This window comes from Molothrus aeneus, chromosome 21, assembly GCF_037042795.1.
Source record: "Molothrus aeneus isolate 106 chromosome 21, BPBGC_Maene_1.0, whole genome shotgun sequence".
Classification (NCBI taxonomy): Eukaryota; Metazoa; Chordata; class Aves; order Passeriformes; family Icteridae; genus Molothrus; species Molothrus aeneus.
Genome location: NC_089666.1, coordinates 3,018,442 through 3,046,416, shown reverse-complemented (window position 1 = coordinate 3,046,416; position 27,975 = coordinate 3,018,442). Strand labels below are relative to the sequence as shown.

The 27,975-nt window shown below is 40.9% G+C and overlaps 2 protein-coding genes across 3 annotated transcripts in view; one reads left to right on the top strand and one right to left on the bottom strand.

Annotated features, from left to right (window-relative positions):
• The window catches only part of MTOR (mechanistic target of rapamycin kinase), a 71,769-nt gene that overhangs the window by 4,019 nt on the left and 39,775 nt on the right, over positions 1-27,975 (top strand). The window contains exons 6-28 of the mRNA XM_066563872.1: positions 505-639; positions 1,057-1,332; positions 1,653-1,761; positions 2,564-2,750; positions 2,928-3,056; positions 3,889-4,133; positions 4,880-5,095; positions 5,727-5,932; positions 6,443-6,565; positions 6,908-6,997; positions 7,085-7,177; positions 7,648-7,782; positions 8,126-8,255; positions 8,449-8,699; positions 10,660-10,746; positions 11,320-11,487; positions 12,931-13,043; positions 13,497-13,659; positions 13,912-14,004; positions 14,672-14,818; positions 15,580-15,722; positions 16,322-16,484; positions 16,599-16,744. Coding sequence (XP_066419969.1) covers positions 505-639; positions 1,057-1,332; positions 1,653-1,761; positions 2,564-2,750; positions 2,928-3,056; positions 3,889-4,133; positions 4,880-5,095; positions 5,727-5,932; positions 6,443-6,565; positions 6,908-6,997; positions 7,085-7,177; positions 7,648-7,782; positions 8,126-8,255; positions 8,449-8,699; positions 10,660-10,746; positions 11,320-11,487; positions 12,931-13,043; positions 13,497-13,659; positions 13,912-14,004; positions 14,672-14,818; positions 15,580-15,722; positions 16,322-16,484; positions 16,599-16,744 — 3,548 coding nt within the window. The remainder of the gene's footprint in view (positions 1-504; positions 640-1,056; positions 1,333-1,652; positions 1,762-2,563; positions 2,751-2,927; positions 3,057-3,888; positions 4,134-4,879; positions 5,096-5,726; positions 5,933-6,442; positions 6,566-6,907; positions 6,998-7,084; positions 7,178-7,647; positions 7,783-8,125; positions 8,256-8,448; positions 8,700-10,659; positions 10,747-11,319; positions 11,488-12,930; positions 13,044-13,496; positions 13,660-13,911; positions 14,005-14,671; positions 14,819-15,579; positions 15,723-16,321; positions 16,485-16,598; positions 16,745-27,975) is intronic.
• Positions 17,558-26,947, bottom strand: ANGPTL7 (angiopoietin like 7). Of its 2 annotated transcripts, none has more exons than XM_066564028.1 (5): positions 26,531-26,947; positions 24,464-24,567; positions 23,949-24,143; positions 21,806-22,004; positions 17,558-19,078 (listed from the first exon to the last, which is right to left on the bottom strand). In XM_066564028.1, exons 1-5 carry the CDS (start codon positions 26,907-26,909, stop codon positions 18,909-18,911), a joined length of 1,047 nt encoding a protein of 348 aa, XP_066420125.1. In that variant the 5' UTR covers positions 26,910-26,947; the 3' UTR covers positions 17,558-18,908. The 2 variants fall into 2 exon arrangements, with proteins under 2 accessions (XP_066420125.1, XP_066420126.1); XM_066564029.1 differs by having other exon boundaries at positions 24,464-24,564.

Genomic DNA, 27,975 nt, shown 5'->3' with positions numbered 1-27,975 from the left:
TTGTTCTATCTGCACCTCATCTTCAGCTGTTGAACTTGACCTAGTTTTATAGCCATGCAATTATCTAGTGTCATCTCTTACTAGTAGAGGGTTTTATTAGTGTAGATAAAACTTAAGTGAGAAAGATAAGAATTCTTTTGTCTGAATCTTTGCTTTGCTGCCATTGTCACATGAATTCAAGCTTGGTGATATCAAGTAAGTTTCGGGCAGTGCAGTCAAATGTTATGAATTTGGATTTCTTGTGATCAAATAAGTGCTGCAAATAGTGATGAAGCTGATACCATGGTGTTTCATTAGTGCTGCTGAAAATGCTCTGCAGCAGAGTCCACAACTTTTGGGTGAATCAGAATTTTATTGCATTATACTTCTTTTATGACTCAGTTGAGGTTTGTGGCTACTCTTGGAAAATTCAGAATGTCAGTAACTCCTGACTGGCAGTACTACTTCATTTCCACAGACTTTGTTTCTGCATTGTCACTGACATTTTTTGTCTTTTCCCCCAAGCATACATATGAAGAGGCTGAGAAGGGCTTTGATGAGACTTTGGCCAAAGAGAAAGGAATGAATCGTGATGACCGAATCCATGGTGCCTTACTGATCCTCAATGAGCTAGTGAGAATCAGCAGTATGGAGGGAGAGGTGAGCAGGGGCTGATTATGGGCATTGATTGAGAGGCTATAGCAACTCTGCAGTCTGTGGAAATGTCCCATAGTGTTGCAGTGGGGTTGTTGGGTGGAAAACTCATCTGAGCATGGAGTCGAGCATTAAAGTGTGTTAGAGAAATAAAAGGGACAAGTTTGGGCTGAGGAGGTAATAAGCTCCAACAGAAAATCTATTAACTTGATTAAATACAATGAATTTTTTTTTTTTTCCTATGGAATGAGGACTCTCTTGCATGTTAGATACTCAAATATTTTTGCTGGATTTTACTCAGTTGATATTTTACAACCATTTGAACACTGATTATACAGGATGCTATTCAGGAGATTTGGGTAATACTGTACTGAGAGTATCTTAGTTACTTTTTATTTTTTAATGTTTCTCTACTTTGTCCAGCGCCTTAGAGAGGAGATGGAAGAGATCACTCAGCAGCAGCTTGTGCATGACAAGTACTGCAAAGACCTCATGGGCTTCAGTACCAAGCCTCGCCACATCACTCCCTTCACAAGCTTTCAGTCTCTTCAGCCCTCTCAGTCAAATGCTTTGGCTGGGCTCCTGGGGTACAGTGCTCACCAAGGAATTATGGGTTTTGCAACCTCACCTGTCCCAGTAAAATCTACTCTGGTAGAAAGTCGATGCTGCAGGGATCTAATGGAAGAGAAATTTGATCAAGTATGTATTTGTTCTTGTCTCCCAACATTTTCAACATCTGTTCTTGCAGAGGAATTGTACTCTGTGTTTTTACTTAGCAGGCAATACCAGCTAGTATTGAACTGAGCCTTCAAAACTCAATATTTAATGTATTGTGGCTTTGTCACTGTCTGTCTTGGGGCAAATGATTTATTTCCTTTGGAAGCAGTCTTGATTATCCTTTTCTTTGAGGGACTCTGAAGCCAAATGTCAGTAGAATGCCTAAAAGCACACAGGTAATAAAACATTTGTGTGTTCCTACCAATGGCCATCCTTTAAAGCCTAAATCTATTTCCTTCCAGGTCTGCCAGTGGGTTCTCAAGTGCAGAACCAGCAAAAATTCTTTGATCCAGATGACAGTTCTCAATCTGCTCCCACGACTGGCCGCTTTCCGTCCTTCGGCGTTCACAGGTGACAAGACAAATGCTTGGATGTTAGAAATGTTGCTGAGTTTGGGCTGGAAGTTATGCAGATCTCTTTGGTCCACATGAACTTGTGCAGCACACCAGATGTGGTGCTTGTCTGATGAGCACATTCCTCTGTGGGAAAGACAGTCTTTTGTTCTGAATAAGTGTGACTTGATAGCTGATGCCAAAATGTTGCTCTGATGAAGAAAATAGATTGAAATCTATTTTCAGAATTTGGTGATCAATACCATAAGACATAAAATCTTCCTTTTTCTGTTTTCTCCTCGATATGTCAGAGGAGAATTCTCTCATGCTCTGACTCAGTATATGCCAAATATTATTAGAGTTCTCTTCCTTTTTCTCTGTTGCATGTGCTAGGAAATACCTGCCAGCTTTAAAGCAGTTTAGTTGATTTATCAAGCAAGTTTAGGAGAGTATCAGAGTTGGAAGCAAGTCACCAAGCTGCTCTTAGTGGGTTGGAACAATTTTTGCCTTAATTATTCCAAATTTCCAATCAATCACTATGAAACCAACATGCTTGGATCTTATATGTGTATAAAACCTGTTGCAGTGGGGGTGTTTTATAGCTCTTTTATTCTGGTGATTTTTCTTTTTAAAAACAAAGCCTTCTGTAGTTTGAAATGTTTATTATATGGTGACACCTTTGCCACTGATCATATCAGCAAATTTAATATTACTGTGTCTGTTTTCTAGTTTTACACTTGTAAAGATTTAGTTGGAAATGTTACACAGCTGTATAAACCTAAATGAATTGGAATATCTGTATTGTTTTCTCTTGTGGGCAGCTGATCAGTATCTTCCAGACACCATGAATCATGTTCTCAGCTGTGTGAAGAAGGAGAAGGAGCGAACAGCAGCCTTCCAGGCCTTGGGTTTGCTTTCTGTGGCAGTGAGGTCTGAGTTTCAAGCTTACCTACCAAAAGTCCTTGAAATCATAAAAGCAGCTCTTCCCCCAAAGGACTTTGCCCACAAGTAAGTATGTGAAAGTTAGAGGAAGAAGTGGAAACACTTGCTCTTTATATAATTTTTGTAATGTGGCATCAAAATCTTGAATTAAAATCAGAAGTGTTTCTGTAAGACTGATAACAGAGAAGGAAGATGAGGAAAGATGTTTGAAAAATAGCAGCTCCTTTTGTGGTTCTTTTCCAGGAGACAGAAGTCTGTGCAGGTTGATGCCACAGTCTTCACCTGCATTAGTATGCTGGCACGAGCCATGGGACCCAGTATCCAGCAGGACATCAAAGAGCTTTTGGAACCTATGCTGGCTGTGGGCCTGAGGTAAGCATAAATCTGTTCTGCTGTTGGCTGCAGGATGGCACTGTCAGCCATACAGAGTGAGGTCTTAAAGTTTTCAGATTGATAAGGAAGATTATTGCTTTTAAATTGACATAAGCGATCTTTCAGAAGATCACTAAAGCTGTTTCAGAAGAATGGTGTATTTTAACTGTTAATGTGTCTGTTATTTAAGAGAATTCATATCTCTGTTATTTAAGAGAATTGATATCTCAGTAAAGAAGTCTTGTTGTAGAACAGCTAGTCCAAAAGTATTCTCCTTTATTTTCCACTATTCAAACTCATTTGGCAGCAACCTGTGAAATTTTTGACAGCATCTGACAGCCAGCAGACTTGTGCCATATCAAACTGGCAGAGAAGGAGAGCTGAAGTGCTGAATATTTGCTCCTGGCTTCTTTCACCTTTGTAGCTGACAGTTCTTACTGGAGGAATTAATTAAGTTGTTAGTATGGAAAGGTGTGGAGAAAGCTTTCAGGTACCACAAAGCTGTTTAAATTATATTGTCATCTGGAATTGAATTTAGTTGCTTTTTTGTTTAAAAAACATAAGTGTAAGAAGTCATTTAGATTTGTAGCAGTTTTCCAGCAACACTGGCTAATGTAGTGATGTGTGCAGCAGTCCTGGGGCTTTGCTCACCCAGTTTATTCAGGAAGATCACCTCATGCCTCACTCACACAAGCACCCTGTGCTCTGCTTGCAGGTGTTGCTCTCATGTGGAAATTATATTCTGATTGGCAAAGGCATAAATAAACAAAAAGATGAAATTTGCACATCATTGTTTCTTTTCTAATGACTTTTGCTTGCTTCTTGCCCTCAGCCCTGCTCTAACAGCTGTGCTGTACGACTTGAGCCGTCAGATCCCGCAGCTGAAGAAGGATATCCAGGATGGGCTGCTGAAAATGCTCTCTCTTGTTCTGATGCACAAGCCTCTACGACATCCAGGCATGCCCAAGGGCCTTGCCCACCAGCTGGCCTCCCCCAGTCTCACCAACATCCCTGAGGCCAGTGATGTGGGAAGCATCACCCTTGCCCTGCGCACGCTCGGTAGCTTTGAGTTTGAAGGTGAGATGGATCACCAACAGCAGGCTGTGCAAACCACCAGTGGGATGGGACTGCTGGGAACTGCCTTGAGCTGTTTGATTTTCCAGCATCAGTCTCATTACATGGCTGTGACAATGGGAGGATGCCAGCAGCTCACATCCAAGGCAGCAGACCAAGAATTTAATGTTACAACTTACTTTAAAAGTTTTTTGACCAATCACACAAAGCAAAAGCACATTGACAATAGTTCCATCCAACCACTATAAGCACACGTACCTTTGGTTAAAACAATGCTTGCTTATTTCAAATACAATACCTGCTTGTAAGCCTTAAAACACAACGCACAGAGCTCCATTATTAAGCTTAAAACTTCTAATATCTCCCTAGATAAACTTTTCTGCAGCTTAGGGAGTTATTCTAGACAAACGTTAATACACAGACTATTGTTCTTTTTGTTCTTACTTTTCTACTTCTTACATAATTTTTCTGCTGACCCATCTTATGGCTACTACTTACCTCTAATTACAGTTCTGCTGTCTCTGAAGGCTGCCTTTTGCAGCTTTCCCAAAACCCTCTGATTTTATGGATTCCCACAAGATGAAATAAGGAAGCAGGGAGCAAGAGCATACGGGATAGAAACAACTGGGGCATTGGAGTAGAGTACAAATAGCAGAAAAATTCTGGGAGCATGTTCTTTAAACTCCTCTGGTGAAACTGGTAACTGAGGTGTAAACCTGTGTTTTAACCACCCATCTTCCTCTTTTTAGGCCATTCCCTGACTCAGTTCGTCCGGCATTGTGCAGATCACTTCCTGAACAGCGAGCACAAGGAGATCCGCATGGAGGCCGCCCGCACCTGCTCTCGCCTGCTCACCCCCTCCATCCACCTCATCAGTGGCCATGCCCACGTGGTCAGTCAGACAGCAGTGCAGGTGGTGGCTGATGTCCTCAGCAAACTGCTTGTGGTTGGAATAACTGACCCAGGTTAGTGTGGGATTCACAGAAAAGGGCTCTCCTACCACGTGTTAATTTTGTCATGTGAGCAGGTGATGATGTTGTGAATAGAAGTAGAATTTGTAATAGAATTTGAACATATTTGCCACTAAATTTAATCTGTCACTCTTGGTAAATTAGAAGAACAAGTCTCCCAATTTCTTTTTCCACATCTTGATTTTTGAGGTATTAATAGAACACTAGTGAAAAATTCTCCAGATGTGCCCTTGGTAATCCTTTGAACCAAGCAGAACACTAAGACTCCTTTTGCTGCTGTTCTGGGTCACAGCCTTAAATTTTGTAGTTTGGGAAGGAATTGATCCTTCTTGTTGAAACTTTGTACTTGATTTTTTTTGTTCTTTCAGTTGAACTCATCTCAGGTTGCCATGTAGCATCCAAAAGTAGCACTTGCAGGGGCAATAGATTGGCACTGTACTGACTTGGTTATTGGGGCACGTTGAGCAGCACAGAGATTTCTGGGCTGACCTGTCGTGGTTTTTGTGTGTGAAACACTGATACAGTGTCTTGCTCTTGGGAAGCTGTTGCGAAGAATCTTTGAGGAAAGGCAAAAAAAGTAACAGGAATTTAGTGCATTTGAAGAGAAATAAATGTGTTCTTGCAGACCCTGATATACGTTTCTGCGTGTTGGCTTCTCTGGATGAGCGCTTTGATGCTCACCTTGCCCAGGCTGAAAACTTGCAAGCTCTTTTTGTGGCCCTGAATGATCAAGTGTTTGAAATCCGAGAGCTGGCCATCTGCACCGTGGGGCGCCTGAGCAGCATGAACCCTGCCTTTGTCATGCCTTTCCTTCGAAAGATGTTAATCCAGGTAAGGAGGAGGGATTCCTGCAGGGAAAACAGAGTCATTGATACTGAGACTAAGGTGGTGTTAAAGAACTGGGCTATCTGGCTGTAAATGCATGGAGAGTGAGGGGAATCAGTCTATTTTGGAAAGCAGTTATTGCCCAGCTTAGTGGGTTTCAGCAGATCTTTCTGATGATCAGTGGTTGGACTGAAGCTCTGTGGATGTATTAAAAGGGAAAGGAAGGATAGCAGTTGTTATTTCACCCCTAGTCATCAGACCAGAGTGCTTTCCATCTCTGTTGAGGAGTAATGTTGTGTGATGCTTTTGGGTGAATGCATGGTACCTCTTGGTAAACAGAGATTTTGGAGCCATCGCTTTTATGCTAATTAATTTTAGCTTAATTTAGGATAAATTATAACAGCGTGAAACGTAGAACAGCCTTTACAAGTACTGAGTTGTGACAGGAAGAAATGCCAAGAATTTTTACCTGTCTTTATTTTTCCGGTTTGCTTGCTTGCATTGTGTCTTGTGCAGATTCTGACAGAGCTGGAGCACAGTGGTGTTGGCAGAATCAAAGAGCAGAGTGCCAGGATGTTGGGTCACCTGGTTTCCAACGCTCCACGCCTCATCCGTCCCTACATGGAGCCTATCCTGAAGGTAGAGTCTCCACATCTCCTGGTGACTTTGGATTGAAGTGACACAGCAAGTGCTTTCATGACCCTCAGGAGCTACAGTTCTTTTGCTTCATCATAGCAGGAAAGAAAACAAATGTACATCTACAAATCTACATCCACAAATGGTCTAGATGTTACTCACAGGAATGCACGTGGGTGGCAGTTTAGCCCAATTTAATTCCAGATTTGCATTGTGTTTATGACACCCAAGTTTCTTTTACTGTTGAAATTCTTACTGTGGTTGTGGGGTCAGGTGTAACAAAAGGAATGATAATTTTGTGTACTCTTTAAACGCGTTCTGATTTGTCCCACTGTCATCCACCAGGCACTGATTGTGAAACTGAAAGATCCTGATCCAGATCCCAATCCAGGTGTGATTAACAATGTCCTGGCTACGATAGGGGAGCTTGCACAGGTAGGGTTATGCTGCAGATACCTCTTTGCCATGCTTGTTAAGGTTTTGGGAATGCTATATGAAGGATGAATTTTTGTCTTTCAATAGGTCAGTGGGCTGGAGATGAGGAAGTGGGTGGATGAGCTCTTCATTATAATTATGGATATGCTACAGGACTCCTCCCTGCTGGCTAAAAGACAAGTGAGTGTTTACATCTGTGCTAAACTCGATAGCTGCTGTGACCATAGCTGCAACAAAATATCCACACATTCCATCATAGCTGCTGAGATGAAACTTTAAATCACTCAAGTCTCTAGTGGAGTTATAGTCATGGTACATGGTACACAGGTGAGGGTTTACAGTGCCTGTTGTGGCATAATTCAGAGGAAAAAAAAAGGAAAAGAAAGCTGTTTTTATTGGAAGGCTTGGACTCACTGAATTGAATGTTTATTTGAATTGTACCTCTGAGTGAGAGCAATTGTGACAGCCTGAGATATTGTAGATTATTACTTTCTTTACTATTGCTTATAGCTTTCCAACCATGGACTGTGATTTGCAGTGTGATCCTTAAATGCTCAAAGAAACTTTACAGAACTTGAATGACTGATGTATCAGAAGGCATAATAAATTCCCTGGTCAAAACTAATCTTCTTTGGGCTTCATCTTTGTAGGTGGCTCTTTGGACACTGGGGCAGCTTGTGGCTAGCACTGGTTATGTTGTAGAACCATACAGGAAGTACCCAACTTTGCTGGAGGTGCTTCTGAACTTCCTGAAGACTGAGCAAAACCAGGGCACCCGCAGAGAGGTATGAAAATGAACCACTTAGCACATACCACACAACCACTTAGCAAAGCTGTTTGGGAAGAGAGAGGTGCCAAATAAATGTGCCTGCATAGATTTGAGGCAGGGAGGGAGAGAATGTTGTTGTGACTGAGCAAAATGCAAGAAGCAGAAATAAAAGAGTGCATGTGTTAAGTTAATGAAATGGCTTCCAGAAGCTGGATGGAAAGCACTGTTTTTTCCAGGCAGTCACTTTCATTCCAGATCTTCCCTCTTAAATCATCAGGATCTTTTCAAGTATGGGGCTTTGAGTGTTGTCTTTGGCCTTAGTGATGAAGTTCTGGTGGATTTTCTTTGTGTCTTTTCAGGCTATTCGTGTGTTAGGGCTGCTGGGTGCTTTGGACCCTTACAAACACAAAGTGAACATTGGCATGATCGATCAGTCACGAGATGCTTCAGCTGTGAGCCTCTCAGAGTCCAAATCCAGCCAGGATTCCTGTAAGCATCTCCATTTCTTTCAGATAGATAGCTTTATCATTTACAAACAGATCTTAACTGTTTTGTTACAAGTTTGTCTCTTTTTCTTAACCAACTGTTTGTGTACATGTTTTCAACTTACACCTAGGTGTTCCTGAACCCATATTCAAGATCTTTTAATACCTAGCTCATGACACTGCCTTCTTTCTCCTAGCTGACTACAGCACCAGTGAGATGTTGGTGAACATGGGCAACCTCCCTCTGGATGAGTTCTATCCAGCTGTCTCTATGGTGGCACTGATGAGAATTTTCCGAGACCAGTCCTTGTCCCAACACCACACTATGGTAGTTCAGGCCATCACCTTTATTTTCAAATCTCTTGGACTGAAGTGTGTGCAGTTCCTGCCCCAGGTGATGCCAACATTCCTTAACGTGATCCGGGTGTGTGACGGTGCCATTCGAGAGGTGAGTGTGCCAGGGACCCCTCCTGCCTGTTCCACTCTGGGAAAATAAAAATCCATTTCCTTGGAGAGACTGTGGCTGGCTTTGGGCATTGCTGTGCTATGTGTTGATGCCAAGCACACTGCAGAAGTGAGGTTCAGCTTTGCTTTTTCCCTTCTGTGAGCAATTACTGGAGTGCCCAGTGCAAACAATTTCTCTGCTTTTTATTGAAGCGGCTGCTTCTGAGCATAATCCTGGGTAGGTCAGTATTTGATTTTGTGTTTTCACCAAGCTGTTCTTGTTCAGAAAAACATCTGTGCAGCTTCCAGATCTTTCAGTGATCTGGGTTAATATTCTGTGGCAAAACAGTATTATTAAATTATAGGGGCAGATTCTTCAAATTTCTGGTGCAGTCATTTACTTTGGCTCATCTCTGAGAAGGAAAAATCAATTTGATGCAATCTGCTAACATTGAGAGCAACATGGGTGCTGATTCCACAGCAGTGCTTTCTCTTCCTTCACACTTAACTTACAGTTATAGAAAGAAATTAAAACTGTGTGAAGATGATGATGGGCTTAAGGCTCACCTAACCAGGGATGGCTGCTGTTTGCCAAGGCTCTTCTTCAGGCAGCTCTGGGCTGTGAAGGGCAGTTTGCACTTGTTATTGCTGCTGTGCTTTTTAGGTGCTCCCTTAGCAGAATCCCAGCTCTGCTATAGAACTGCTGTTTTCTCCCAGCCTGAACTACTACTCAGATTGTAAGGAAAACACCTCATGTCTGGGTTGTCTGAGGTTTTACACCTGACTGATCTAACTCGCTTGAAAGCTATGCCCTTGTGCACACTCTGTTTAAAAATTTTCAGGTAAAAGAAGATGGTGAAAGTGTACTGGGGAGAAGAGCTGAGGTGGGTATGCGTGACATAAAGCCTAAAAGAGGAAGGTCCTTGTCCTGTATGTAAGCATCCTCTCACTACACCAAAATTTAGGCACAGTACAGGAGCTCAGAGTTCATCTTTAGCAAATGTATGTGTACTGTTCTCACTAAAGAAGCTGAGATTATTTCTTATTTAGTTCTCATGAAAGTGTTATCTCTTTTTATGAGCTCCATGTTATATTTTGTGACTGTAGTCTTCCAAAACTGCTTGAAGAAATGAAATTTAGTAGACAATAACTTACATTTTCCTATTTTTTTTGTAGAGAGAAAATAGACTACATCAATTTTACACATGATTTCATACCAATTTAAAGAGTAAATTCATTGTCACAATTGGATGTTTAAAATTGTATTGTGGTGGAAGGAATTGCAAAACTGTCATAGTGTAGCCAAATAAAATTGTCTAAGTCAAAATTGTTCTTGGTAGTGAAGAATGAATGGTGTAATCAACCATCTTTTAAAAAAATGCAGTGTTTCTGGCAAGGACCTAACTGTGTTCCCCAGTAACTTTTCACCAATTTATCTTGTGGGGGATGGGAAAAAGCACAGAAGGAGGATCTTAAAATGTGTGTCAGTTTGGTTTTCAGGCAGGGGGAAAAGCCTGGGGGCTAAATTTTTGGAAGCATCCTTCAAACATTGATTACAATACACTGTGATTGAGGTGGCTGTGCTTGCAAGTCTGTTCTGACACTATAGATTTGCTGGGACTTTATATAAACCCCTGTTTGTGTGCTTGAGGGTCTGAGGCTTTGAGCTTGCAATTTTTTTTTTTATGCAGGTTGGGGGGAAACCCAACCAATAAACCCAAAATCACTTTTCTTCCCACTGCCCTCTTAAAAACCAACAACAATAAAAATTAACCCAAAACCCATCAAAACCCAAACTGCTGAGCTGAAGCTGCCCAAGAATTTAGCCCCAGATTTTCAGCAAATGGGAGCTATGCATGCTATTTGTTTGATAAATGAGCTTGCAATTGCCTGTGAAACTCTTCACCCAGTGGCTTTGATATTTGGATAAGCTACAGTGATTATTACACATTTCTTCCTTCCAGTTCCTGTTCCAGCAGCTGGGAATGTTGGTGTCCTTTGTCAGAAGTCATATTCGGCCCTACATGGATGAAATTGTCACCCTGATGAGAGTGAGTGCAATCTTTATACCAGTACTTTACTGTCACAGAAAGGTGCTCAGTCTTTTTCAAATAACTTCTCAAAAGTACTTCAGAAGTTCATATGAAGTGCAGAGTTACATATATTTGAAGTAATAAATGTATTTCAAAATACAATATACAATATACAAAATACAAATTACAATATACGTTATTGGTGGTAACTGAAGTAAGTGTAGCTTCAGGTTCTGATAGTGGCTGAGCTCTTTTCAGCACTTGGATTTTGTGCACTTACTACTTTCAGAAACACAGTTTTAGCAGGAGATATCTGGAGTTCATAAATAGGTGTAATTTCACATAATTTTCACTAAATGTTTGCAAACTTGTAGAAGGATTAGGAAAAAATCAGTTTTCCAGAGGTTGTTTTCAACAACTATGAATGTACTGGAAGTGCAGAGTGTTTTAAAAACAGGAAGTACAGTCCTTCCTTGCAATCTTGAATTTATCTACAGACTGACTCCTACAGCTTGCTTTTCCTGTAACTGGTACAGCTCAGCTGAAGAACTGCTGGAATTTTTTTTTCCCTTTTTTTCCTTTCTTCTGTAGGACTTCTGGGTTATGAACAACTCCATACAGAGCACAATCATCCTACTTATTGAGCAGATTGTGGTAGCTCTGGGAGGTGAATTCAAGCTTTACCTGCCTCAGCTCATCCCTCACATGTTACGGGTCTTCATGCATGACAACAGCCAGGGTCGCATTGTTTCTGTGAAGGTGAGTGGGGCTGCAGTGACTGCTGTGCTTGGGCACTGCCCAGGCAGGTGGGTGTGTTCCCAGCCTGTGACAGTGGTCACAGGGGTCTGAGGATGAGGGAAGAGAAGGATCTGACTCCATGTTTCAGGAGGCTTGATTTAGTATTTTATGATATATATTGTATTAAAACTATACTAAAAGAATAGGAGAAAGGATTTCTTCAGAAGGCTGGCTAAGAATAGAAAAAGAAAGAATGATAACAAAGGCTTGTGGCTCAGAGAGTCTGAGCCAGCTGACTGTGATTGGCCATTAATTAGAAACAACCCCATGAGACCAATCCCAGATGCACCTGTTGCATTCCACAGCAGCAGATAACCATTGGTTACATTTTGTTCCTGAGGTGTCTCAGCTTCTCAGGAGGAAAAAATCCTAAAGAAAGGATTGTTCATAAAAGATGTCTGTGACACCAGCCTGCCATGCTCAGCTATTATGTTACGTATTATAATATATAATATGTTATATATTATATATATTATATTACATCTAAACTGAATTTTCTAAGCACTTAGCTCTGCACACAACTGTACAGAATTTTGTGACTGCCAGCCAACAGTCCTGATGCAAACACACGCTTGGCCCCGATAGGCCAAGGAAACAAAACACCATCACTTCACTGTCACTATCACAATCTCCATATTGTATTCTACTTTGGCACAAACACAGACACAGCAAATGATAAGAATCGTTTTTCCTTTCTCTGAGGTTCAGAGAATGTGAAACCCAGAAATATTTTTGGGAAGAATCGTGCCTTGCTTTTCTCTGTGAAGAGAAATGTGGCAACAGATACTGACTTGTTTAAAATGGATCTCATCCATGATTTTGAGTCATATGGGTCCTTTTGGTTGAAGGATTTGATTCTCCCCTTCTGTTCTACTCTTGTGAGACCCCACTTGGAGCATTATGTACAGTTCTGGTGTCATCAATGTAAGAAGGACATGAAACTGTTGGAGCAGGTCCAGGAGAAGCCACAAAGTTGACAAGGGGACTAGAGCACCTCCCCTATGAAGATGGGCTGAGAAAGTTGGGGTTCTTCAGCCTGGAAAGGAAAAGGTTGTATGGAGACCCACTATCTGAAAGGAGCTATAGGGCAGGCAGAGAGAGACCCTTTGTCAGGAACTGTAGTGACAGCACAAGGAGTAACAGGTACAAACTGAAAGAGAGGAAGTTTAGGTTAGCTATTACGACATTCTTTACTGCATGGGCGCTGAGACCCTGGAACAGGTCGTGCACGGAAGTTGTGGATGCCCCAACACTGGCAGGGTTCAGAGTCAGGCTGGATATGGCCTTGAGCAGCCTGGTCTAGTAGAAGGTGTCTCTCCCCATGGCAGGGGGTTGTGACTAGATGATCTTTAAGATCTCTTCAAACCCTTTGACATTCTGGTGTTCTGTGATTTTTCTCTGCAGCTCCTTAATGCGATCCAGCTCTTTGGAGCTAACCTGGATGATTACCTTCATTTGTTACTACCTCCCATTGTAAAGCTATTTGATGCCCCAGATGTCCCTGTGGTGGCTCGCAAGTAAGTGCTGCTGGCTTTGCAGTCTCTCTCTTTGTAGTTTTACCTCTGATATCCAAGTTCTGCAGTGGCTGAACATTTACAATTAAATACCACTTAGTCCCTTCCTGAGCTTTTCTGTGTTAAATCTCTGTGGAAGGTTATTTTTGTTTGGACATTACAGCAGTGTTACTAATTCTTTTGATTTATTGGTGGGTTTTGATTGTTGTTGGTTGGTTTGAGTTTCTTTGTTGTTGTTATTTCTTTGGGGTTTTTTAAATTTTCTGATTCTCACCTGCCAGTATTTTAGTCACTTGCAAACTGTCCTGCAAGTACTCGCTGCTTTAACAGAGTTCTGGTGGCCTCTTTTTCCTATTGTTATTAATCCTAGGAGGACTGAGCACTTTAATAATTTTTCTTATTCATTTCTTAACACTCTGAGAGATAAGTTCTTCCCTCTTTTTGCTCTGACTTAAGAGCTGCTCTAGAAACAGTGGACCGCTTGACAGAGTCCCTGGATTTCACGGATTACGCATCACGGATTATTCACCCCATTGTACGAACACTAGATCAGAGCCCTGAGCTAAGAACAACTGCAATGGACACCCTCTCCTCTCTGGTGTTCCAGCTGGGAAAGAAGGTAATTATTCTTTGGTTTGAAAGCTCACTAAAGGTGGGACTGTCCCAGAGATCAAGGCTTTAAAGTTGAGTTTTGTAACGTACCCACGGATTTCCAAGAGAGCTGATTTTTCTTCTCTTAATTGTTTCTGGAATTGAGAGTTACTGAAATCAAACTGTCAGAATTGGTTTCTCATCAATGAAACAATGTAAAGGAATTTTACTGCTCTTGGTGCCACCGAGTAACAAGTTTATGATGCATTCCCTTTGACAGTACCAAATTTTTATCCCGATGGTGAACAAAGTCCTGGTGCGACACAGAATTAACCATCAACGCTATGATGTTCTCATCTGCAGAATTGTAAAGGTAAGCTGACAGGTGTACAGTTGTTTGCACTTTTGGGATATTGTCATGTTCAAACAGATGTAGCTGGAACCTTCACTTGGATTTACTCATAAAATGAGGAGTGGTTGTTGCTCTGTTTCTGTTTTAGGTGCAGCTTTTTAATACAACTTTGAGGTTTCAATGAGAAATTGTAAAATTGAAACTGATATTAAATATTTCCTACAGAAAAATCATGGCAAGTTCTAGGGAAGAACTTAGTAATGACACTGGCTACAAGTCTATTCTTCTCTTAAATGTGCATTTATCCTATTTTTCCCATGGTTTCAGGACTTGAGGAGACCTTGTTATCTCAGTATTTTCTCTGGAATGTCTTACATTTTAAAAAATTACTAACTGGTTTACAATTTGTGTGGAACAAGCAACTAGCAAGGCAAATGGGCAATAGTGCTTGTTTCAATGTACTTTATTTTGGCTTTTTATACTAGGAGCTGAGAGTTCTTGACAGTTACCTTGAATAGCAAAGATTTATCGTTTAGAGTTCTCTGGCTTATAAGGTGTAATCTTTATCACAAAACATGGTTATTTGCTTCACAGATTTTGCTGCAAGATTTTGCTCTTTTTTTTTGGCTTGTCAAGAATTGCTTCTGTATGTGTGGGTGTGATCTTCACTGTAAACCAATTATTGTAGGGTTACACTCTTGCTGATGAAGAGGAGGATCCCCTGATTTATCAGCATCGAATGTTGAGGAGCAACCAGGGAGAAACTTCAGCCACTGGTCCTGTGGAAACAGGTCCCATGAAGAAATTACATGTGAGCACCATCAACCTGCAGAAGGTAAGACCAGAGCCTTCATAGTGTGAATTTGCTACTGGAGGGAGCTAAGGAAATGAAAGAGCTTTGTCTGATGCATCTGAACTACATTTATTTATATTGTTTTTATGTTGCTTTTCTCTTCTGTACAAAACTGAAGTCAAAGTAGTGTCTGAGACTCTTTAAAATCAGAAGGTGCTGAGCAACTTTTAAGATAGGAGTGAATGGCTGTGAAGTAACCTGACACTTGCTTGTTAGGTATGAACAAGACTTTCTAGGTCACAATGAATAATCTCTTGCCAATAGAGTAATCTTTTTCAGAGCCTCTGCCGTTCTTTGTATTTTTGCTTTTGCTCTTCTTACATCCTAGTTCTATATTTTCTTGAAGGCAGAACTTAATAGCTAAGTTTGAACAGTACATGCATGCAGCACACAGTTCAGTAATGGGATGGATTGGTTTGAAAATGCTGGACTTAAAAATGTAATTCTAAATGCATTTAAGCTAATGTTTCAACAGTGTCTTCAGCTCAACATGTATTTTTGCAGATTGTTCATGTTAAATACTTGCCATATCATGGCAGGAATACATTTAGGGAAGATTTCTTAGCCATGAGACTTAAGTCCTGCAGATTATCTGGTAAAGGTCATGGATTTCAGGAAATTGAAAAGGAATTCTCAGCATGGGGTTTGGAGCTGTAAGGAAGTAATGCTGCCTGCTGATGGATTTCTTGTGCTCTTGGATAATTAATGCTTTGTTTGGTGACTTGTCTTCCTTTGTGCTGCAGGCCTGGGGAGCAGCAAGAAGAGTTTCCAAGGATGACTGGTTGGAATGGTTAAGGAGGCTGAGTTTGGAGCTGCTGAAAGATTCTTCCTCACCCTCCCTGCGCTCATGTTGGGCCCTGGCTCAGGCCTATAATCCCATGGCTCGGTACAGAATTTCTGGGTTTTTATCTCACTTGCAATGGCAGATGGAAGCCGGATATTATAAGGAAAAAAGAAGGTTATTTAGAGGCTCTTAGGTTTCATAAATAGAGACAGTTCCTGCTTTGGCATAAATCAAAGAGCCAACAGCTTGATTTCATTTCCACCCTTCCTAGTTGGCTGCTCCATGATGTGCACAAAATCTTTCACTGAAATTCTGCATGTTAGTCCAGAAAGAAGGTAATGCACATAAGTGAAGCTGGAATAACAGCAGAGTATGAAATATTTGTATTGAGTATTTACTGTGGGGAATAAAAATGCATCTGAGTGGAATAAACTGCAGTGGTTTTTTACAACCAGCATGTTTGGAGAAACTTTGATAGCATATGATAACACAGTATTTCTGTTATTGTAGTATACCAGCTTATTCTATTTTTTTCAAATGAAGGTTTCACAGAAATTAGCTTTATCAAAACTAATCAAAGCAGGCAGACATGTAAGTGTATTTTTTAGCTCTCTTTCTCTGGGTAAGCAGGTGAGCCCACTGTCAAACAGACTTTTTCTCATGAATCCCCACCTCACACTGTCTTTTGTGTTCCTCCCCAGAGACCTCTTCAATGCTGCTTTTGTTTCTTGCTGGTCTGAACTGAACGAGGACCAGCAGGATGAGCTGATCCGAAGCATTGAGTTGGCCTTGACTTCTCAGGACATTGCAGAAGTCACTCAGACTCTCCTGAACTTGGCAGAATTCATGGAGCACAGTGACAAGGTAGAGATGCTGTTGGGCAGCCCCTCCTGTTGCTGTTTTGGTGGTTATTCTGTGTGGAATTCATGACTGCTTTGTAATACTCACCCTGTTTCTGATGTGTGTGCTCCTGCCCAGGGCCCCCTGCCTTTGAGGGATGACAATGGCATTGTCCTTCTGGGGGAAAGAGCTGCCAAATGTCGAGCATATGCTAAGGCCCTTCACTACAAAGAGCTGGAATTTCAAAAGGGTCCCACCCCAGCTATTCTGGAGTCTCTAATCAGGTAGGACCACAACTGGTGAGATTTCTGCTCTTGCAGTAGCTACAATTTAAGATAACACTAGGATTAATCTAGGCAGTTCTTTGGACTCCACTCTGTCACAAGATGTTGTTAAACTACTTGCAAATGTGCAATTTTAGCTGCTGAGTTCTGTCCTTCTACTGTGTGGTTAAAACTATGATAGAAGCCCAGGGAAGTTTTGCAGGAAGAAGTGCAGGAAAATGTTCTGATTCCCCTCTCTCACCCTTCCAGTTCACTGTGGAGTTGCATGAAATGGCTGCAGGTTAAATGAGACAGATTTCTATACCTGCATATAAATAAGTCAGAAAAGTTGAAGCTCTTAATTAAAATTTCTCATCACATTCTGCGGATTTAGCTTAGATGGGTCTCATTGCTCTTATGTCAGATAGAAGATATTATAAATTGTGTTGTTTCTGAGCTTGGTCAGTGACACAGATATTAGCCTAAAATAACCTGCACAGGATTTGATGCTAAACTACATGTTTTAAAATGTGAATCTCTATTCCATATCACAGAAATGTTAGCTCACCTATTTGAGATGAACAAATTGATTTTGGTTGTGCAAAATCTTAACTTTGTCTTTATGCAGTGAATTTTTCAACCCTCCTACTTCTTTGGAATTGTGTTTTCCAATTCTTTTCTCCTCTATTATTTTTTCACCCTTCATTCTGCCTCATGTTATTGAGAAAAATACAGAATTCAGTGTATTTTTTTCTTGGTCTCAGTTGCTTATGCAGTTGTTTTTTTATGTATCAGAAAGTAAGTTAAGGAGCAAAGAATTGACATAAAGCACACTTAAAAATGAAACAATTTATTAGAAATGAAAAAGTTTTAGAAACCTTTAAAAATCCATTATAGACCACAGTTAAAATAGTTCCAATTATAGTTCCACACAGTTGAAAATTGCATTATGAATATTTGAACATCTGTAAATTCCCAAGACACCTTTATCTTCCATTTCACACAGGACTGAAAACAACCTAATCTAGATTCAAACTCTCTTCAAGGTGAATAAAAATAGATCTATTCATTATAATGATCATTTTCCAACATATTCAAACAATGCTAGGGCTATAGGAGGAGTCTCATTCTTTTTTAACTGTTAGCTTTAACTCTGTGTTATGTGAGGGAGAAGTTTCCTATTTTTGACAGACTATCTCTAGGTAACTTCCACCTGGGAAGTTGGAACAGATTTTGATACTCCTCAGTCTGCTGTGTTGGCAAACATTCCCTTACAGTGAAATAACTTTTGGCACTTGGGGATTCTCTGGTGTGTTCTAGTGTTCTGCTCATGAATACAGTGGTTTTTAAGTGTTGGAGTTGAGTTTTTTGACTTGCTAAGCTGCTGCTCACTCTCAGCCTTACTGACATCCAGCATGTTTGTGTTCTAACCTTAACACAGTTTGGGAACAGCCCAGAAAGTTGTTTGTCTAGTTTATCAGCATTTAGGTGATCTGTGTGGATAGAAATAAACATTGGAGGGCCCATGGGACAAATCCTTCTCCAGTGTTACTGTTTGTTAGGGCAGCCTTCAGTGGGGATTATTTGAGGCAGCAGCAGGAGGTGGCAGTAAAAGGTCAGGGGAGAATCTGGACAATGCAAATTAAATTTTTGAGCTTTTTTCTTCCTTCTGTGCGAAAATAAGCCACTTACTATACACTAAAGAAAAGTGCATCAGGGGCACTTCTGATGGATTCCTCTGGCTTGAAATAAGTCTATAACTTTTGTGGTTTGAGTGCTTCTTGAAAGAAGTTGCTTAGCAGTGCTTGCTCCAGACACTGGAGGAAAGGAAGCCCAGGGGCTTTTGCTTTTCAGTCCCTGCCTATCTGGTTAATAGTACTAAGGCAACCCAGTAATCACACTGCTAGTGAAAACACACCCATAGGTTTTCTGAAGGTGCTATAAGTGCATTCAGTCCTAAGCTACTCTAACACAATATTTTTCCCTTTGGAAAGAGCCTGAAGAGGAGGAAACAAGGCTGAGTCCTGATAATACTGGTGCCTGTGACTGGTGTCGCAGTGTTTGTGTACATCACCAGTACAGAGCTGTTGCATGTATTGGATGAAATGAAACATTATTTGGCTGTTTATTGCCCACCTTTTGCATGGTGAAGTCATGTAGCTGTACAATCAACCATTGATTTCTTCTATGGTTTGAAATCCTCTGGCCTGATCTTCATCTCCACTCTCTTGAGGGAGTAGGTGGAGCCGTGCCATCCGTACCAGGTGATGCCATCCATGCTCTTGGTGTGCTCTCCTCTGCGGTAGTAGACCCCATTCAGATTGGAATCTGTGCAGCAGTTGTACCAATATCCACCTTGGCAGGAAACATAAGAGATTCCTGACATTAATTTATGTTAATTATATTTATATCATTAATTTCTATTAATAATTACTTCTTGTTCCAGGGACAGTGAGCAGAGGGCTCTGATAGTTGAGGTTGCAGGTCAATTTAAAAGTTAAAATAGATATTTAGGAACTGAAAGGCATTACAGCTCTATAGTCAAATTAGTCTAGTAGCTTTTAATTTATTTGCTCATTCCTCTTAGAATATTTCTGTGAGGTGTTTCTGACTCAGTGAATTAGCATAGGAAATGAATCTGGGTAATTCACCAGAGCATCTGAAGGTGTTTAAAAAGTTCCTGAACTCCCTGAGTATTTATTGAGACTGAGATCAACAGTTTTATCTGCATGTTGTGTGGGACACAATGGGGAAATTAAAGAGCAAGATGTAATGAAGATAATTATCTTTGACAGAACTCAAAGATACTCCAGAAAATTAAGAGAATAACCTCTGAAATTAGAGGCTTGTAATAGGGTTGTAATAAAGATCACAATAATAGGGTTATAATAAAGATCACAAGTCAAGTGAATATGGAGGTGAACACAGGAGAAGAATTACAGGTGCATAATACTAGGATTTGAAACCTTACAGAAATATAAGAAAAAATAAGAACCTGATAGATATTAAGGAATAACTTCCTGTCTCACTGTATTTTATCAGCAGATACTATAGTGGACTGTTACCCAGTCCACAGTATATACAGTAATATAATAATAATAATATATAATTCTATAATAATATAAAAATATATATAAAAATAATATATAATACACAGTAATACACAGTCTGGTGTGGTATTTTCTGGGTCCCCTGTGGCAGGAAGGAAATGATGAATCTGACTCCATGTTCTTAGAAGGCTAATTCATTAATTTATGTATTATATTATATTAAAGAATGCTATACTAAAACTATACTAAAAATACTTACAGAAGGCTTAACAAGATACTAATTTAAAATTTGTCACTCTCCAGAGCCTTGACACAGCTGGACTGTGATTGGTCATTAAGTTAAAACAATTCACATGAAACCAGTTGGTTAAACAATCTCCAAACCACATTCCAAAGCAATAAAACACAGGAGAAGCAATCAGATAATTATTGTTTTCATTTTTCTCTGAGGCTTCTCCACTTCCCAGGAGAAGAAATCCTGGCAAAGGGATTTTTCAGAAAATATAATGGTGACAGTCTGGCTCTGTAAATCAGCTCTAACTGCCAGATTTCCCACATAAGTGTATTTTCCAGAATTGTTCACCTCTCCCTTGAGTTGCCATTCAGATGTTACTAATTGCATGGAAAGAGGGAGTGTTGGGCTCTCTGCACCTCACCCAAGCAGCTCTCTCAGGACAGGAAGGGAGATGCAGGGAGAACCTTCTTAGGCACAATTGCACCAAGCAATTACAAGTGGAGGATGGATGGGGATGGCTGAATAGATTTTTCAAGAGTTTGGGCATCGCTGGGTGGCTTAAGGCCTTGTTGAAGACTGGATTGTTAATTTTGTTGGTGATTGTAATTATTGCCCTGTGTTCTCCCTTGTCTGCTTGGATTTTTGCATTGGGCCCTGCAGAAATCCTTGTCAGCTGTGTTTGTCACTCAAATACAAAAAGGGGGAGGTATGGAGGGGATTGACAGCTGGCTTGTAAACAAAGCTGGGTTAATAGAAGAAATAGCAATTGATGGTTTTTGAGTGTATCCATAGCAAGGAAGAAGACAAGGCTGTCAGCATGGAAACAGGTTAGAAAAGATACATGAAAATTTTTGTAAGCTAGACTACATGCATAAGGAGATGTGTATAGGTGCCTTATTAAATTTCTGTAAAACTTTTGCCAAATACATTGAGGTTAATTGCTTTGCACCAATGAATATAATAAGTTATTGTGATCTAATGAATGACTTAAGATCACACTTTGTTAAAAGTATATAAGCTGGATGTCATGGTGACTACCCCAGGTGCTAATATTCAAATCTGAGCACCTATTGGTTTGACTACAGCCTCCCAAAAAACTCACCTCCTTTTCAAACCACAACAGCAAAACAAAAACCTTTTTTCTTTTAGACCCTAATTATTGGAATAATTACCAATATAGCCAGATGGGGTGTGCCTGAGCTTGTCTGGCCCTTGGTGCTGAGCCAAATAGTGGCAACTGTGGTGTTTTCACCCCACAGACACTTTTGGCTGGCTGTGTGTGGTGTTTCACCCCACAGACACTTTTGCCTGGCTGGGTGTGTGGTGTTTCACCCTTAGAGACACTTTTGCCTGGCTGGGTGTGTGGTGTTTCACCCCACAGACACTTTTGGCTGGCTGGGTGTGTGGTGTTTCACCCACAGACACTTTTGGCTGGCTGGGTGTGTGGTGTTTCACCCCACAGACACTTTTGGCTGCCTGGGTGTGTGGTGTTTCACCCTAGAGACACTTTTGGCTGCCTGGGTGTGTGGTGTTTCACCCCACAGACACTTTTGGCTGGCTGGGTGCTGCAGTTGGCACGTGGGGACAAGTCCAGGCCTGCAGGAGCTCTGGTGGTTGTGGGATGGAGCCTTCTCTCTTAGGAGGGGCTGCTCCTCAGGTTTTTCTCTGCTGGAGAAGCTTTAGGGCGCGATGGTGAAGGAAAGGAGTGTGTTCTGATGGAGGGTTTGGATCCTGAACAACACCTAATCATGTGTGTATGTCACATCCAACCTAAGAGTGACATTTTGTGTGCTTTACCTTTGCGGAACTGGGCACAGTCATCCACACACTTGTCGTTGTCCTTGTCCTTCGTGCTGAAGGCCGTGTTGTTGTGGTAGCGCAGCGAGTCCCGCCCGGTGTTGCCGCTGTAGTTGCCCACAAACAGCCTGTAGCTGTTGATTTCATTGCTCAGGGTGAACTGCCCATACTGGGCATAGCGTGTGTTACCTTCCCAGTCCTGCCCACAACAGGGGAGAAGAAATCAGTGCTGTTAGAGCAGTTATGAAAAAGATTCTAAAATCCATTATTATATACAGATATGTTGACTGTCTCAGACTGCAGAAACTGCTCTGTTAAGGGAAAAGAACTTCTCAGAGCAAGGCATGAAACTTCCAAGTTTTATCTGCACTGGTATTGTACAATCTGTAGGAAACAGATTGTATAGTTCCAGTGTAGTTCCCTACAGTGGCAGCTGTTGATTTCATTGCTCAGGGTGAACTGTTGGTACTGGGCATAGCCCCTGTTACCTTCCCAATCCTGCACACACCATGGGAGAAGAAATCAGTGCTGTTAGAGCAGTTATGACAAAGACCCAACATCCATGATTATATACATGTATTGTTACTGTCTCAGACTGCAGAAACTGCTCTGTTAAGGGAAAGGAACTTCTCAGAGCAAGGCATGACACTTCCAAGTTTTATCTGCACTGGTACTGTACAATCTGTAGGAAATAAATTGTGTAGTTCTGGTGTAGTTCCCCACAAACAGCCTGTAGCTGTTTAATTCATTGCTCAGGGTGAACTGCTGCTATTGTAGCCTGTGTTACCTTCCCAGTCCTGCACACAGGAGGGGAGAATCAATCAGTGCTGTTAGAACACCTATGAAAGAGACTCCAACATCCATGATTACATACATGTCTCAGACTGCAGAAACTGCTCTGTTAAGGCCAAGGAACTTTCCAGAGCAAAGCATGAAACTTCCAAGTTTTATCTGTGCTGGTGTTGTACAATCTGTTGGAAACCTGATGTGCAGCTCTTGCATTCACTATCCTTGTGTCAGCATGCTGCCTCAAGTAATTTTTTTCCTCTCTGAAACAATGACTTTTAGATATTAAGTGTCACTGATATATTTTCTGAAAAATCCCTTCACCAGGATTTCTTCTCCTGGGAGGATGAGAAGCCTCAGAGAAAAAAAAAAACAACAATATTATCTCATTTGCTTCTCCCTGTTTTGTTGCTTTGGAATATGGCTGGAGATTGTTTACCAACAGGTGCATGTTTGATTGGTTTCATGTGAATTGTTTTAAATTAATGACCAATCACCATCAGCTGTGTTGGACTCTCAGGAGTCAGTCCATGAGTTTTTCATGATCACTCTTGTTAAGCCTTCTGTCTGTATCTTTCTCTATTTTTTAGTATAGTTTTAGTGTAGATAATATAATATGATATGATATGATATGATATGATATGATATGATATGATATGATATAGTATAGTATAATATAATATGATAAAATATGATATAATATGATATGATATGATATAATGTGATATAATATGATATGATATAATATGATATGATATAGTATAATATAATATGATATAGTATAATATAATATAAATATATCAGCCTTCTGAGAACATGGAGTCAGATTCCTCATCTCTCCCCTCATCCTGGGGACCTCACAAACTCAACAATTAAGCCTTTCAGTTTATACAAATCCCATCCCTCAAAGCTGTTGTACCAACTATAAACTAGTCTAGGTCAAACCCAAGCCTTTAACAGACTGAAGAAATTGAGGGTAACACAATGCAAACTCTTGTACCCAGGCTGCAAAATGAAAAGACTCAGAGGCTTGGAAACTTAATGGGACATCTCTTTTTGAATTTTTAAATCTGAGCTGATCAGCAGTTTGGTCTCTGTCTGCAGTGGCTTCTGCAAAGAGCCCCACACGTTCTGGAGACACAATGTGGGTGCAGACAGAAGGTTGTGCCACTGACTTGGCTCAGGGCAGAACATCCTTCTGGCTTGGGTTTGAATGCATTCCTAGCTTGATCCTGCTTCCTTCTCCTGTAATTAAAGCATGCAGATTCTTTGGGCCTCCTAAAAAGATGGGAGGTGGTATCTGGTACTGGGGAATAAAAAAGCCTTTAGCTGCTGAAATCAGGAGTTTATGAATTACCTCCAACTCTACTCGCAGAACAGTGGGGCGTCTTGAAAGTCTGTAGATATTTTCATTTCCCAGCCAAAAATCTCCCTTAATATTGCCAAATCCTTCCTTGTATTGTTTCCAGTCCCTATTGAATGATGTCAAACCAACTTTACGTCTTTGGATGACAGTCCAGCCACCTCCATCTGTCTCCATGTCACAGAACACCTGGAACAGGAAAAAAAGGCAGTGGTTACTTGTCAGTGGACTTAGGAAGGTTCAGTTCTCTTGACACAAGGCATTGTTACAGATTTCACAACCTGAAGAAACTTCTATGGCAAAAAATTATTAGATCAACCCTTTTTCTATTTTCTCTCTTAAATGTACATATACTCTTTCCATCCTTTTAAGTTTGCTTACATAAAGATGCTGATGGCAAGTGCAGGGTACCAAATCTTAGTGTGTGCTTTTTAAATCTCTGTAGAGAGGTATTTCCTGATTATATTTTAAAAGACATGTCATATACATTGTGTACTGAATAGCCTTACCTCCAGATCTGGAATTCCCAGGAATTCATCAGGAGGTAACTTGTAAACACCAGAAATTCGGTAGTTCCTCTGGTAAAGTGATGAGCAGTCATAAACAGCATCTACTTGAATCAGAACCAGAAAGTGAGAATCTGAGCAGCAAGAACTCCTCTGCTGTGAAGGTGCTGTCTGCAAAGTTTAGTTTGTAGTACAAGGAGTAATGAAGAGGGCTTTCCACAAGTCTAAAGTTTTCCTGAAATGGCTTTGTTGTGAGGAGTGTGTGCATTGGCAAAAGGTGGTGTAACGCTGGGATTTTGTGATTTTTATTAATTTACTTATTTTAATTTTTTTAACCTCTGCTCTGCAAAAAGACATCTCTGCTTTCTCATCACATTGCCGCTGTGTGTCTGTGCTGGAAAATATATTTGCTGACCCTCTAGTAAATAATAAAGACTGATCCAATGATCCAATCCAAGCCAAGGCTGCTGTGAGGTGCCTGGTTTGAGTGTGTGAACAGCTTGGCCAGGTTTGTGGTTGAGGGATGTTTGTTCAGCCCTTTCTGCACTGGCATCTGTGACAGAGAAAGTGCTTTTTAACTGCAGTCACTGAGTCTGTGAAAGCCTCTTTTCCTCCTGGTGCAGGAGCTGACTTGAAGGTGGTAAAATGCAGAGCTATTCTGAGGAGGATAAAGGAGCTGAAGCAAGGCTTTATAATGTCTGACAGCTTTCAAAAATGTCTCTTACCTGCTGAGGTGAGAAACATCTGTCTGAAATTCCTTCTGGGCCAGTTTCTGCTGTGTGTAACTGTTTTTCTCCAGCTTCAAAGCTTGTTATAATGTAACTTTTTTTAAGGCCTACTGTAAATAGTGATGCGTCAAAACTAACCAGCTGGAACTGTTTTAGAGGAAGAATTAAGTAAATAGATTTAGAATTTCTTCCTTAATGTTAAAGAAAAATCTAAATGAAGTCTTTTGGCAAACCCAGTGTAGACAGACAATTCAAGCTCTTTGCAGTGAATTTCATTTGAAGAGAAAAGTCAGCAAAGAGGATGCTTTCAAAAATGTCTCTTACCTGGTGAGGTGAGAAACATCTGTCTTAAATTCCTTCTGGGCCAGTTTCTGCTGTGTGTAACTGTTTTTCCTCCAGCTTCAAAGAGACTTGTTATAATGTAACTTTATGTAACTTTTTTAAGGCCTACTGTAAATAGTGATGCATCAAAACTAACCAGCTGGAACTATTTTAGAGGAAGAATTAAGTAAATAGATTTAGAAGTTCTTCCTTAATGTTTAAAACAATCCAAATGAAGTCTTTTGGCAAATCCAGTTGAGACTGAGACAATTGAAGCTCTTTGCAGTGAATTTATTTCATTTGAAGAGAAAAGTCAGCAAAGAGGATGCTTTTTTCTAGAAGTGCCTTTACAGGTAGCTGACCTAAAAATGCACCTGCATTCCACATTGAGTCCAGGCCTGTGCAATCACTGTGTGCAGTGACATTTTCCCTCAGGGAAGAGAATTTTGAAGAATTTAACTGTGGTCTGGCTAGGTATAAATCACAGTTTGTATTCTATATCACAGTTTGTACTCAATCTACACCCTTGAATTTTTAAGAATTATCATTCAAAAATAATGGATCGCTCTTTTGTTTTACTCTGTTTCAGAGATAGTCATAAAGATACAATTACAAATCTTGAGTAATTCCTGGAGAGCATTTCTAATTGTTTTAACAATTTCTAGTCTCCTGTCAGCACTGTGAGCTCAGAAGTTATTACTGCCAAAGCCATTCCCTTACCACGCCAGCTCCCTTTCTTTTAGGATTGCTATAGTGTAGTGCTCAGAGAATGAAATATTAGATTGAATTCTTCACTGTAGAAATGCAACACCTGTTCAGTTTCTGCACTGCTTAAAAACAGACATAGATATAAAAATACAGATGAAGAAATCCAAGCTGGTTTCCTCAGGATCACTGCCTGAGCAGCAGTTCTCAGTGTGCACGCTTGCTAACCACGTTAGCAGGACATGCTAGCCCTAGGAACCAGCCATCAATTGTGCATTGAGAGGTGCATCTGGGAGCTTGGTGACTCCCTCCTTACCAGCTGATGTCTGTGTGACCATCTGAGCTGCCTGCAGCTGCATGATGTCTATCTGGTTGTTCATTTGGGAGTATTTGCTCTCGGCGTCGATGAGGCGCGACTCCATCTGCTTGGTGCTGCCTTCCAGCTCCATCACCTGCATCACCACGTTCACCCAGTCCCCTTCCTGCTTCTTGCTCAGCTCCTGCAGCATTCTGCTCAGGTTGGCTACCTGCAGCTTGAGCTCCTTGATCTCCTCACAGCAGCCTGGCATCTTCAGCTGTGCATTCCCATTGCTCATTCTCCTCTTGGGAGGTTTGTGCAGCAGAGCTGGGTAAATCACCACAGACACAGTGACAATGCAGAGCCAGGCCAGCTGAACCCTGGGTCTTGCTGGCATTGTTGCTTACAGCAACAGAAACCTTCCAGCTGACTGCAGGAGGCTGAATGCAGCTGGGCTAGGTATAAAATTTCCTGCAGCAGCCTGGTACCTTCCTTGCTTCCAATGAAGTCTCTGAAGGTGGAGCCTGAGGAAGTGGCTTTTTTTCAGACACCTCCTGTCAGAGTCTATGCACTTTGGAAGTCTGTCTCTAAGCATCTTATATACTATTTTTCTGTTTACCTCCACCCCCCTGAAACTATGAAGAGCTTGCTGGCCCCTCCCAGTTCATCTGTTCATATCAGGTATTTACAGGGTGAAATTGGAACAGGTTTCAGCCAGGAAAGGTTGGGGAGAGCAGGAGAGACTTCCCTCAGTTCTGTCTTGAAGGGGTGTAGGAGAGGGCTAGGAAATGAGAAGAATTTCCAGCAATTATTGCCTGTTGGATTGGAGCCCTCTTGGTGACTAGTTCTGGCATTTAAATAACATGAGAGCATTAGAGATCCAGAATGTGAAAAGGCTGTTCAAAATGGGTGAGTTTATAGAAGCTCAAGGAAGGTAACTCCCTACAAAGAAGCCCTGGCTGCTGCAAGTCCTATTACAACCCCAGAAGTTGTAGGGGGTAACTCTATCATTGCATTCCTTAATTCAGGCAGTATTTTAGCAAATTAATTAGTTAAGCATCTAATCCTCTTTCTCTGGATACTGGGCTCTCTGCGCTGTTAATGTTGTAAAATCCACTGCTGTTCTTTTAGAAGTGGGATATCTGAGGGTGGGATGAAATGAAATTGCAGAATGTGTAAGTAAAAACTCACTCCTCTGTTTATTCATAGTGGGCAAGTGAAAGGACATTAAGTAATGGTGAGGGTCTATGTAAAATTGACACAGGGTGGTTGTTTTTACAGGCAATGTGATCTAACTCCAGTGTTAGGGAGGCCAGTTTATTAATAGGATTTTGAGAGGAAAATCTAGGGTTAATTGATATATCCATAGTTACATAAACAGTAGATTTTAGAGTAAATCTTAAATTTTTAGATGTTCAGAGTATTAGTCCAGTCTCAGCTGGCTGAGATAGCAACTTCCCCTC